At 48.3% G+C, this 13701-nt stretch overlaps 1 protein-coding gene across 3 annotated transcripts in view; it reads left to right on the top strand.

The window, feature by feature from the left end:
- The window catches only part of LOC138758363 (tetratricopeptide repeat protein 39A), a 55211-nt gene that overhangs the window by 16414 nt on the left and 25096 nt on the right, over window positions 1-13701 (top strand). For 2 of the 3 annotated variants that reach the window (XM_069927178.1, XM_069927180.1), the window contains exons 3-7: window positions 2571-2702; window positions 6191-6267; window positions 8821-8888; window positions 10347-10411; window positions 12569-12668. In XM_069927178.1, coding sequence (XP_069783279.1) covers window positions 2571-2702; window positions 6191-6267; window positions 8821-8888; window positions 10347-10411; window positions 12569-12668 — 442 coding nt within the window. The remainder of the gene's footprint in view (window positions 1-2570; window positions 2703-6190; window positions 6268-8820; window positions 8889-10346; window positions 10412-12568; window positions 12669-13701) is intronic. The other variant, XM_069927179.1, reaches the window with a different exon arrangement.

Below are 13701 nucleotides of genomic sequence, written 5' to 3' on the forward strand. Positions count from 1 at the left end.
AAAACCCTGCAAAAGGTAATGGACACGGCCCAGGGCGTCACAGGAAGAACCCTTCCCACCGTCGAGAATATCTAGGGGAACGCTGCCATCAGAGAGCAGCACATGCTCTGTTCTCACTGCTGCCATCAGGAAGAGGTATCGGTGCCACAAGACTCGCACCACCAGGTTCAAGAACAGCTGCTCCCCCTCCACCACCAGACACCTCAACGACAAACTCATTCAGGGACTCATCTAAGGACTCTCACTTTTACACTTTATTGATTTTTTTCCTGGATTGCACAGTCAGTTTACATTTCTTTATTTGTTTATATGTGTACATCGTGTACAGATTTTATTGCCCTACTAATAAGTGGTAATTCTGCCATGCCCACAGTAAATGGAAGCTCAGGATTGTATGTGATGTCATGTACGTACTCCGACAATAAATTTGAAGATGTGACTGGTTGCAGGGAATGACCCCTTCTGGTGGTGAGGTCAGGAAACAGGAGGCAGTCTTCACACTTAGCTCAACCACCTCAAGGAATGAATCTCTTTCACTAAACCCACATCCCTGAATCCCACCAGATGGCCCCAAGAACTTTGCAATCAGCAACACAGGCGCTGCTGTGCAGGGTTCTAGTCTGTGCACAGTAAGATCCCAAAGCGATGATGATGTTGGGTTGATTAAGGGATTAATGCTGGCCAAGATACTAATGTCATTGGCTTGTTTTCATTCCATGGGGTTGGCATGGTAACTGTATCAGCCCTCATCTCCACCTAACCTTGTAGCATTGCAGTGGCCTGGTTGATTTGTAATTTTAGTCAGAAAGTCTCCTCACTGCTGCCTGGGGTTCACAGGGGAGTTCCTCTTTGTCAGATTGCATTCTTTCACCATGAAACAAGGGCATAATAATCCTCATCTCCAGTCTGGAATTTAAAATAATTTTTTAAAAATGTACACATGCAGCATGGACACAGACCCTTCCAGACCACGAGTCTGTGCCACCCAATTGACCTACAACCCCATACATGGAAACCAGAGCCCCCTGAGGAAACCCACACAGACACAGGGAGAACATACAAACTCTTTACAGACAGCATGGGATTCAAACCCATATGGCTGGCACTGTAACAGCATTTTGCTGGCTGCGCTGCCCAGAATAAGGTAGCCAGACAGTTTTCCATACATTGATGAAGCGCTCAATCCTGAATCGTCGGTTATGTATTATTTATACCTTTTCTATGTAAAGGACGCTGTCTGGCTTCAATTTCTCCCATATTGTGTTTTTACTTCAATCACAGCTTCTGCAGATGTTTGTGTTTTACTTCTACAGAGTTTAAAGAAGTTGGCTGTGTGTTTAAAACTTTGACAGTGGGTTGGGGATGGGGAACGTTCGGGGATGTTGGTTGTGGGTTGGGGACGGGAAACATGTGGGGATGTTGGTCGTGGGTTGGGGATGGGGATCGTTCGGGGATGTTGGTCGTGGGATGGGGAATGTTTGGGGATGTTGGACGTGGGTTGGGAACGTGGAACATTTGGGGATGTTGGACGTGGGTTGGGGATGGGGATCGTTCCGGGATGTTGGTCGTGGGACGGGGAACATTTGGGGATGTTGGTCGTGGGACGGGGAACATTTGGGGATGTTGGTCGTGGGTTGGGGATGGGGATCGTTCGGGGATGTTGGTCGTGGGATGGGGAATGTTTGGGGATGTTGGACGTGGGTTGGGAACGTGGAACATTTGGGGATGTTGGACGTAGGTTGGGGATGGGGATCGTTCCGGGATGTTGGTCGTGGGACGGGGAATATTTGGGGATGTTGGTCGTGGGTTGGGGACGGGAAACATTCGGGATTGTTGGTCATGGGTTGGAAACGGGGAACATTCAGGGATGTTGGTTGTGGGTTGGAGACAGGGATCGTTCAGGGATGTTGGTCGTGGGTTGGGGAATGTTTGGGGATGTTGGACGTGGGTTGGGGATGGGGATCGTTTGGGGATGTTGGTCGTGGGATGGGGAATGTTTGGGGATGTTGGACGTGGGATGGGGATCGTTCGGGGATGTTGGTCGTGGATTGGGGACGGGGAATATTCGGGGATATTGGTCGTGATTTGGGGATGGAGAACATTCGGGGATGTTGGTCGTGGTTTGGGGATGGGGAACATTCAGGGATATTGGTTGTGGGTTGGGGATGGGGAACATTCGGGGATGTTGGTCGTGGTTTGGGGACGGGGAACATTCGGGGATGTTGGTCGTGGGTTGGGGATGGGGATCGTTTGGGGATGTTAGTCATGGGATGGGGAATGTTTGGGGATGTTGGACATGGGTTGGGTACGGGGAACGTTTGGGGATGTTGGTCGTAGGTTGGGGTCGGGGAACATTCAGGGATGTTGGTCATGGGTTGGGGATGAGGAACGTTTGTGGATGTTGGCCGTGGTTGGGAATGGGGAACGTTGGGCTCAGTGCACCATTAAAAAACTCTCTCCCTATGTACCACAGCCCTGGTCTGATGGGGGTGGTCACGTCTTCTGATTCCGAAACACAAGCACTGCCAGGATGACTGGGTCCCGTAATTTGTTTCTCTTTCTTATGACAGGACGAAGGAGAGCATGTACCATGCGCTGATGTATGCCACCATCTTGGAAATGCAAGCCATGATGACCTTTAACCATGATGACATCATCAGTGCTGGGCACACAATGAAAGAAGCACAGGAGATTTGTCAAAGGTGAGGAATGAAGGGGGAGAGGATGGATGTGATGTCCTGGCTTGGTCATGGCCTGCAGTGGCTTGGTTGTTGATGTGGTTTCACAGGTGAATGCCAGACACCAAGGACAGACCGATTATTCCCAAAGAGAAATTTACAGTAGTTCCTTTTAGTTTTCATTTGAATGAGAGTCGGAGTTAGTCCGCACGGAGGCTGCTCCTCCTGTCCATCGAGTTGTTGATGGCCCCACTGATCCTGCATTAACCCCAGGATCAGGATGTACGTGAAGTTGTGAGTGGAGATAGATTACAGCCACCTCTCGATGACTGTACAGGCCCCACAGCCAGAGTGGCACACCACTGATCAACGTACAGTAAAACCCCTAGTATGCGGCACCTATGGGGATTTGTAGATGCCGGATAAGTGAACTTTCCGGATGTTTGAAATGATGTGTTGTGTGGATTGGTGAGCTGACTGCTGAGTGGGGGTGGGGGGGATGAATTTTAAACTTTCATATTTTTTACCTAATTAAGTTTCTGCAATTATTTTGCCAGTTGCTTGAATTCTGGATAATGGGGATTTTACTGTACACACATTCAATCCCCCAGTGGCAGGTGCAAAGTTTAAATTTAATTTATTTAATGAATTAATAATTGGCACTTAAAGTTCTGTGAGAGCAGAGAACCAGTAAAATGTCATAAAACTTACTTGCTTCAGCAGCAGTTCTCCAGGGGGTAAGAGAATTTGCTGGCCTTATCCTTCTCTGTGCCACTCCAGGAACTCCCCTCCCTCCTGACCTCAGAACCAATCACAGGCAGGCATTGGGTGTGATATCTGGTTAACATCTCGTAGGTGAAACGACTGCTCCCTCACTCCCCCTCCCCCACTCTCATCTCTGGGGTGGCAAAGCCAATGTTGGGTAGGGCGGGATGGTGAACTGGGGAAGGGAGCAGTGTTGCGGTAGGGATCTGGTGGACCAAGGGGTTGGGATGAGCTCCAGAGGGTGAGCTGAGGATAGCCGTGTGCACTGGACCAACTGTCAGGCAACAAGGGCCAGCCTTCATTGGAACCCCCTTCCCCCCATTGATGGAGGTGGTACCACCAGCGCCTGGTGCCTGACTGTCATTGGTCCTGAGGTCAGGAGGGAGAGGACGTCCTAGAGTTGTGCACAGAGCAGAGAAAAATAAGGGTGGCAAATTTCCCTCCCCCTGGAGACCTGTTGGTGAAGCAGCTACATTTTATGACATTTTACTAGTTCTCTGGTGTCACAGACTTTAAAATCAAATTATTAAATGAATTAAATTTAAATTCTGCCGTGGCCACTGGGGAATTGAACTTGTGTAAAATCCCTGTTCTCTGGCATTAAGTCACCGGCAGTCTCAAAAAAAATCACAGAAAATAAATAAGTAAAAAATATGAAAGTTTAAAATTGGTGTCCCACTCCCCCAGCAGTCAGCTCGCCAATCCACACAACACACAATCTCAACCAACCGGAATATTCACTTATCCCCATAGGTGTCACTTGTCTCCCGAGATGGAGACAGAGAGATTGAGGAAAGGGAGAGCGTTGCAAGAGATGGACCAATTGAATTTGAGGTCGGGGTGGAAGTTAGCAGCAAAGTGGATGAAGTCAACGTGCTCATCATGGGTACACAAGGCAGCAGTCATCGATGTAATGGAGGAAGAGTTGAATGGGCCTTGCCTGTGTCAGTTTGTAGCATGGATTGCTCCACGTAGCCAACAAAAGGCAGGCATAGCTGGCTGAGGGTTCCCATGGCGACCCCTTTAACATCCCACTTTCTCCAGGTCAAAGTGGTAACCATAGTTCCTCCAGCATTTTGGTGTGTTTTCTAATCCTAGTCAGTCTTTAGTCTGATCCCGCCATGTTCTCTGCTTATTCCTTGAAGAAGGGCTCAGGCCTGAGACGTTTGTACTGTATCTTTACCTTTTATGGACACTGCGAGACCGGCTGAGATCCTCCAGCATTTCTGTGTGTTTTTACTAAGAAGATCAGATGAGTTATTGTAGCTGGGAAAACCACCCATGGATCTATAGATTCCTGCTGGTGGCTTTTACTTTTCCAAAAATCCTAGCAAAAGCCTAATTCCCCCTCCTAGCCCCAGGTCTGTAGCCCAGACTCATGGCTCCTCACATACACAGATAGGTAGGTTTAAATGTAATGAGGGTGTATCTGCCTCCCTTCCCTTCTGGACAGTGAGTTCCAGTTTCAGTGTAAATATTTGCCTCTTTGCTCATCTCAGACACCCACCTGCTCCTCCTCCCCAATAACGCCCCCCCACCATCTACAGCCTTGAATTCTTCCGCTAGTTCAGGCAGCATCCGTGGGGAGAGGAAACATTAAAGTTTCTGGCCAAAGAGCTTGTATTGGAAATGCTTTCCTCTCTCAACTGGCAAGTCTTGTCTATTTTTTAAATTTTATTTAGGATCCAGCATCTGATTTTCCTCAGCTCTTTGCCCCCTGGCTTTTCACTTCTCTCCTGGTGGAAATGAGTCCTACAGGACCACTCTCTCTTGGCCCTCAGATGGGACTTCAGGAAGGTGGTAATCTGTTTTCCTTTGAGTCCAGGTCCACTTTTTTCAGCTGCCATGCCCAATGTCCATTGCCTGTGCCTGACCTTTGTCCACTGGGATGAAACATACACGGTCCCGTGAGATTGTGGGAAGTTGGGGCTGTCTAGCTCAAACTGTCCTTGCTAATTAAGAGTTGACCTCATTAGCCGGTCTGGGATCATCTGTGGACCACACTGGACAAAGGCAGTGAGTTTCTCTCCCTGAGACTCAACCAGGTAGTTTATGATATGATCTGGTAGTTTCACAATTGCTGTTGGTGAAATTTATATTCCAGATTTAACTCCCTGAATTTAAATCACCCAGTTGGTGGATTAGATGGATATTTTGGAGGTTCCACCTGTTCTTGAAGTCCTTGTGCCCTGCTCTGTGCTGTCCATTGACAGGCAGCCTCTGGGGTCTGCGGGTGAATTGTAAATATCTTCACGCCTTGGGCATTGTGGAATCCCTGAATCTTGTAGCAGTTGGCCGTGATGAATTTCAGCTCTTTGAAAGTGTCATTGGAATCCTTGGACTATTAGGGGATAGAAAGGGGGCATTCACCCTTTCAATGAGAAATCTATCTCTCCCTGCCCATGGGCTCTGCTCCCCCAGCCCTACCACATGTTGAATCCCCCTCCACCAATGGTGCTTGCTGGGAGTGATCCTTCCTTATGTTCTCTGGTTCTTTAGTGAATCGCCTTAAATCCCATCCCCTCTCATCCAAGCACCAATGGGAACACCTCCTCCTCATCTTCTCTGTTTCAGCCCTGTGCGAACACTTCCATCAGATCTCCTCTATCTTCTCCACTCGAACATCTCCACTCTACCTGCTTGTCGCCCAGTTCAGTCTTCAGCACCCGGTTATGTGTGTGCAGTGGGAAGACATCCTGGAGAACGTTGTCTGACTGGCACTCTAATAGACCATTTGTTTCCAATAGGTTTCGAAAGAAGTCATCTGTTGTTGGGTCCCTCTCGGGTCTTGTGAACAAAGCATCAGGTGACCACTTCACTGAAGGTTTGTGTTGGTGGGATCTGCAAGGAATATGAAGGTGTAGTTTCATGGATTAATGTCTCTGCCATTCATAGAAGTTCACAACAGCAGATTAATATAACACCTTTGATGTAGTAAAATAACCCAACAGCCTTCGTGTAGCACTGTTGGCCAAAGGTGGTGATATTCAGAAAGATGAACAAAAGCTTAGTCAAATGAGGCAGGTGATAAAGATGGGAGATGTAAACAAGTGAGGCTGCAGCGCTGGAGCAACACACAAGATGCTGGAGGAACTCGGAGGGACAGGCAGCATCCGTTTCAGGCCAACCCTTCATTGGGAAAGAGGGGAGAGGGGAGAGATTTAGTGAAGGAATTCCAGAGCATGTGTAGCAGAAGGAAAGGCTGCAGGGGATAGTGTGAGAGAAATTGGATAATGAGACAGGTCAGACAAGGAGCTCAGAATAATGTCTCGCCAATCAAGCACGTCTTCCTGAAACCGCTGAATATTACTTGGTCCTTTTTTCCTGAGAAAACTGCACGTCTCCTTTAGCATCTCTCTCTTCAGTTGTCTTCTTGTGGCCAAGGTGAGGTGTTGAAACACTGGTTCTTTCTGGAACCCAATCGGTTGTTGTGGATGGGCTTTGTCTCTGAGCTGAGATGTGCTTTAGTCAACAGTTGGCAGCATCATGGCTGAAGGATTCCTCTCTCTGTTAGTACGCCTTCAACCCAAGGCCATTACAGAGTACTCCAGGGACTCTGAGAACCGATCAACCTTTGACCTGCTAACTTGCAAGTTGGACATCTTACAATGAGGTAGCCCTGGAAGAGTCTGGGTCAGACCCTCCATCATCTTCCCCAACTCATTTCTGTGGAGTATCTTGACTTGATACACCCTTTGGATCAGTGAAACTAAACCAAGGGAGAAGGCACTGCCGGGCGGAGATCCCCTGCAAATTGGAGGTACAACACCTCATCTTCTGACTGGGCCCCCTCCAACCGGATGGCATAAATATCAACCTCTCTGGCTTTCATTAAACCCACCCTCTCACTTCCTCCCCGTCACTTTCCCCAGCTTTGTCTCCATCCCGTCACTTTCCCCCTGCGTTGTCTCTCCATCCCGTCACTTTCCCCCAGCTTTGTCTCTCCATCCTGTCGCTTTCCCCCAGCTTTGTTTTTCCATCCCATTGCTTTCCCTCAGCTTTGTCTCTCCATCCCGTCGCTTTCCTCAGCTTTGTCTCTCCATCCCGTCGCTTTCCCCCAGCTTTTTCGCTCCATCCCATTGCTTTCCCCCAGCTTTGTCTCTCCATCCTGTCACTTTCCCCCAGCTTTTTCTCTCTATCCCGTCACTTTCCCCCGCTTTGTCTCTCCATTCCGTCACTTTCCCCTAGCTTTGTCTCTCAATCCTGTCGCTTTCCCCTGGCTTTGTTTTTCCATCCCATTGCTTTCCCCCAGCTTTGTCTCTCCATCCCGTCACTTTCCCCCAGCTTTGTCTCTCCATCCCGTCACTTTCCCCCAGCTTTGTCTCTCTATCCTGTCATTTTCCCCCAGCTTTGTCTTTCTATCCCGTCTCCTTTCCCACAAACATGATAAAATTTTACCTCGTCCCTTATCACATCCAGTTAACACCGTTTGTTGGTCTGGACTCCTCCTCCAGGCCCAAAATGTCAGCAAACACATCTTTGTCTCCTATGGATGCTGAAAAGACTGGCTGAGTTCCTGCAGCATTTTGGTTTGTTTTTCCTAAGGGAATAACAAACACATTGTTCCTCTTCACGCACTGACACCTGAAACTGGAGGAGAAGCTACACTACCTAGTGGTTTATAAACTTAGTTCACATTACTTAAGCAGGTGGATCCTGGAATAGGACTGTTCATTCCGTGTTACTCTCCCTTCCACTCTGCCAGTGAAGGAAACACACTCCCCTGAGCCAGAAAGTGCTGGGATCAGGACCACTCTGGTACACTGGTGTGGGGTTTTGGGAGAATCAAGGGTGCTTAGCCGAGACTTTGTGCATTTACTCAGTTGTGCTATCTTGATTTTGAGCAGGGCTGTCTGCTTGGTTTCCAATGTCACCCACTTCCCTTTTCCCTCTGTCTTCAGTCAAAATCAATTCTTACCTCTCCTCTTATCATCTCCAATGAACACCTTCTGTCTGTTGGTCCATACTCCACCCCCTCATTCTTCCCCCTTTCTCTTCCCAGTCTTTAAATTCAGATGTCTGTCTATTTTCACTCATATCTTGAGGAAGGGCTCAGGCCTGAAATGGCAATGATATAGCTTTACCTCCCATGGACGCTGCGAGACTGGCTGAGATCCTCCAGCATTTCTGTGTTTTGATTGCAGGAACTTGTGATATCATGTGGCTCATGGGAGCATTCTGTGTGGACATTTGTTGCCATGTTTTCCACATTACAATTTGGAAATGTTTGACTGGTTGGAAGCACTTTGGGCCATTGTGAATGGTGCTACATAAATGCAAGACTTTCACTGAGCAATGATCTATTTATTATATAAATGGGCTGAAAAAGTTACTGATGCCAATGACCTGATGTTGCATGGCTTGGTTTGTTTTCCAGAGGAGATCCATGCAGAGGTCTGTTACGCAGAGTGCTTATTGCAGCGGGCAGCCCTGACGTTCTTGCAGGTATGCATGGTTGGTCCGTACCGGGCAGGTAACACTCTGAATGGTGATGAACACCTGACAAAACCCTTCTCCATAAGGCTCTGTCTGTGAAGGATACCAGGAACTACTTGAGGAAAACCAGGGCAAGTTCTGCACAGTGCTCCAGCGATTAGTTACTCCCAGACCACTCACAGCAAGAGAAATGTAATTAATCAGGACTTTTCCTCTTTCATCCTTAACCCATGTCCTCTGGTTTGTATCTCACCTACCCTCAGAGGAAAAAGCCAACCTACATCTACTCTGTCTATCCCCCTCGTAATTTTGTTTACCTCAATCAAATCTCCCCTTATTCTTCTACGCTCCAGGGAATAAAGTCCTAACCTGTTTAACCTTTTCCTGTAACTCAGTTCCTGAATTTCGGGCAACTTCCTGGTAAATCTTCTCTGCACTCTGTCTATCTTATTTGTATCTTTCCTGAGGTTAGGTGACCAAAACTGTACACAATTCTCCAAATGTGGCCTCACCAATGTCTTGCACAACTTTGCCATAAAATTCCAGCTCCTGGACTCAATAATTTATGAAGGCCAATGTGCCAAAAGCCTATTCAACTGTGACACCTTCACAAACAACATCTATGGAAATCACCATTAGATCTAGATGCTGAACTGGATGAGTTTCAACCTGTGGCTGCTGGAGCAGTTGAGAAGCTGGATCTCCTGTGGTGAATGACTCATCCGAGATTTTGAGACTTTTCTACCACCAACAAGACCAAAGATCAAGGTTCTTTTATTGTTATGTAACATCTAATATTACAGGAAATTTCTCTTGCCTGGCATAAGGCTGACAAAGAGTCACCCTGAGTATTGCCTTGTGCCCCAGGAAGAGAATTAAAAGGTAAAGAAAGCCCTTTCAGGGTGGATTCGACTCCAGCCGTCCTGCTGCCTCTGCAGCCGCACAGACTCCTGTTCACTTCATCGGCCGCCCGAGCTCCAGATCCCAACCTCCAACACGATCAGGAGCTTCAGCACCCGAGGCCCTTTGGGAGCCCTCCCTGCCCTCAGCGCCCTGTTGAATCCCAGTTCTGGCATCTGGTTCCCACGAGCCGGTCTCCCTCAGCCTGTGTGGGTCCTTTGAACCACGCAAAGCTGGAAGTGTGATGGAATATTCTTCATTTTCCACTTTGAGTGTTGATTAAGAAGGTGGACACATCAACTTTCTCAGCACCCCCGAACAATCCCCACCATCCACTACTGGGACACCTTGTGGAAAACGTAGTGTCTCAGCTGCCGAACCTAATGGATGAGGACAAAGGGTGAAGGGGAACCTCAGCACCGTGGGAATGCCTGTCTCACGGAGCAGCAGTCCACGGTGGTGACTGTCAGAAAATTCAATGCTCGTTGACATAAAGATGCCAAATGTATCTAAAAATTGAAATTTATGAAATATGAAGTTGCCTGGGCATGCTTGTCTGCTTTTCAGGATGAGAACATGGTCAGCTTTATCAAGGGTGGCATCAAAGTCCGGAACAGTTTCATGATTTACAAGTAAGTACCGATGTTCGTTCTAGTTGTTGCGACATGATGTGCTCCCTCCTGGCTCGTTCTTGTTCCTCAACACTTCATCGCTTTCCTCTTGCTACCTGGAAGAAGGTTCTCACTTTTGATGACTATTTTGTATTTTCTTGTGATCACTCGCATGTCAGAGGCTTCTCCACATTTACGGTCTCTCCTGTTGCCCTAAAATGGAACTGGAGTCCATTGATCCATTTGGGTCACTAATAACTGGGGATGTAGGTGATCAATTCATCCAGGATGGTGAGGTCTGGAGCTCATGAACACTGGTAGAGTTTGACCAAATTTCTCTGTTGCGTCTAAAATGAGAGGTGAAAAGATTCGGGTGGTGATAAAACTATAACAGAAGCAGAAGGAGGCCATTCAGCCCATCAAATCCAGTCTGCCATTCCTGATCTATTCTGCCACAGCCCCCCACTTCTCTGCCTTCTCCCCGGAGGAATTTTTTCAGCCCTGTTTATCAGCTTCTGGACCACAGATTGGGCCAGCAACATATCCCAGCCCCTGGGGAGGGGAGAACCCATGCAGACATGGGGAGAATGAACAAATTCTTCAGAGATGGTTCCAGATTTGAACCTGGGCCACTGATGCTGTACCAGGGTTTTCCTAACCCTGCCACCGTTACTACGTTAACTGTGCTGCCTTTTACAGGGTAGGTGATGCAGGGGTTGTCGCTGGATTAATGTAATGATCAGGTGTGAACGCGAAAGTCTGCAGATGCTGTCATTGCAGTAAAACCAGATGCTGGAGGAACCCAGCTGATCTCGCAAGGGCCGTGGGAGGTAAAGATATCACTTGTGATTCAGGTCTGAGCCCTGAAACCTTGCATTACAGACAAGAGTTTAAATCCTGCCGTTGCAGCTGGAGAGTTTAATTCGGATTATTAGATCAAGTTACAATACAAAGCTTGCACTGAGGGAAACTGAAGATACCGGATTGTTTTTAAGAGAAGAATCGGGCTCGTTAACACCCTCTGGGGAAGGAAATAAGCTGTGCTTGCCCAGACTGTATGTTACTCAAGACACCACAATAGAAATGACTCCTGGCCGACTCGCCTTTCCTTTCCCCTCCCCCACTCAGCTATCCCTCCTCCCCCTGAGGACTGCTGTCCCCTCCCTCCCTTCTCCACTATCATCCCTTCCCTCCCCCCCCCCCCCCCCCCCCTATCCTTTTGTTCGGGCAGCTGCCGACATTCTCCCGTACCTTGATGAAGGGCTCAGGTCTGAATCGTTGGTTCTGTATTTTTACCTTAGCTGTATAAAGGACACTGTTTGACCTGCTGAGATTCTCCAGCATTTGGTGTTTTTACTTCAACCACGGTGCCTGCAGAATTTTGTGAGTTGCTCCCAGCCTGTGAATCGGGTGACGCGAGCTATTCAGAGGCAATAAATATCAGCCAGGTTGGCTGAACCTAATGATGAAAGTGAATGGTGTCATGCCATTAACTTGACTGATTCCATCCCCACATTCATTCCCAGTCATTTACTTACCAAGATTCAATTTATTGTCATGTAATAGAGACAGTACAGTATAACACGGAACTGCTGTAAAGTAGACAGATTTGCCACTGACAGAAATTCCCTGAGTTCCTCTCATGGTCAGAGAAAGAGAAACAAAAGAGAGTTCCCCCAGAATCACCGATTGTCCATGGATTCGCCTCCAGTGCTCCCAGAAGCACACACAGTCCATTGGCAACCCGAGCTCCTGATCCAAATGTTCGACACGATCAAGAACCCTTCAGCGTCCTCAGCCACCCTCTCGCATCCCAGTTCCAATACCTGGTACCAGCCAGTATCCAACAGTCCACAGCCTGTGAAGCCCTCGACCACAGTCGCCCACAACCCGCATGAGTCCCTTGCCTCAAGTCACCAACAGCCTGCTACCTGTGTATTTCTTTGACTGCATCGCCCCTCACTGGTCCACCTCCATGGTGACTGACTGTGGGTCATCTCCTCTGCTTCTCTTGCTCAATTAGAGGGGTGATTCCCTGTTTTTCAGTGCCATGTGCCACTCCTCCACTTCCCTGGTTCTGTTTCAAGCAGAACTAATAGGAGCCTGCCCCACGTCCACCATTGTATGGGACCTCTTGCCTTTGTCTAACAAGCTTGATTTTTGCTTTGTTCTTGGCAGAGAACTCAATAACTTCTTGCAGTCGAACCTCTTCACCAAAGGACCCAGTCACACTCACTTGGAGGGAGGCATTTCTCTGGGAGTTGGGGCGTTTAACTTGGTAAGTTGAGAAAGATTGTTTGTAAGGATGTTCCTGCCTCTGGCTGGAAGGCAGAGGGTTCAAGCCCTGCACTGAAGGCTAGGACCTGGCCTGCTGCTGCCAGCTGCTGTGCGCCTCGCGTCTACCTTCTCCTCCAGCTGATCAGGAGATCCCACAGTCACAAATAAGTCCATAAGACATGGAAGCAGGATAGGCCATTCAGCCCATTGAGTCTTCCCCACCATTCAATCATGAGCTGACCCATTTCCCCACTCAGCCCTGGGCTTCTCCCCATAACCTTTGATGCCCTGGCTAATCAAGAACGATCAGTCTCTGTCTAAACACACCCAACAACCTGGCCTCCAGAACCACCTGTGGCAACAAATTCCAGATTCACCACTCTCTGGATGAAGAAATTCCTCCACATCTCTGTGAAAATTTTCAGAAACACCAGTGCAAGTCAGCCAATCAGCTCATTACCTGCTGTATTATGAAACCCCTTTCCTGCACTAACACTCCCTGTCCCTTGACATCTAAAAATCTATGCATCTCTGCTGTGACAACACACACGGTGTCCTGTCCCAGCAGAGAATTCCAAACATTCAACACCCTCTGGGTGAAGACATCTCTCTGGGCTCAGTCCAGACTTTGGGCCCGGTCCAGACTCTGGGCCCGATCCAGAATGGCTGACTCCAATTTGGAGATTTGTTTTGAGCCGCTGTGTAAAGTGTGAATTAGTTCAATTCATAATTGGAATGGTGCAAGAGTCACAAATGTCAGTTACTGAAGCAAGGTTTGTAATGCCAGGAGGAAAAGTAGTTCAGAACTGAAATGCTGGTGCAGAAGGGAGGCAGGGGAGTGTTGGGGCTGGAAACTGTCTCAGGGGCAGGGGAGTGTTGGGCCTGTCTCAGGGGCAGGGGAGTGTTGGGGCTGGAAACTGTCTCAGGGGCAGGGGAGTGTTGGGCCTGTCTCAGGGGCAGGTGAGTGTTGGGGCTGGAGACTGTCTCAGTTGTGGTGTAACTGAACAGTTGCCAGAAATCAATGGAACTCGTGT

Source organism: Narcine bancroftii, chromosome 3 (assembly GCF_036971445.1).
Source record: "Narcine bancroftii isolate sNarBan1 chromosome 3, sNarBan1.hap1, whole genome shotgun sequence".
NCBI lineage: Eukaryota > Metazoa > Chordata > Chondrichthyes > Torpediniformes > Narcinidae > Narcine > Narcine bancroftii.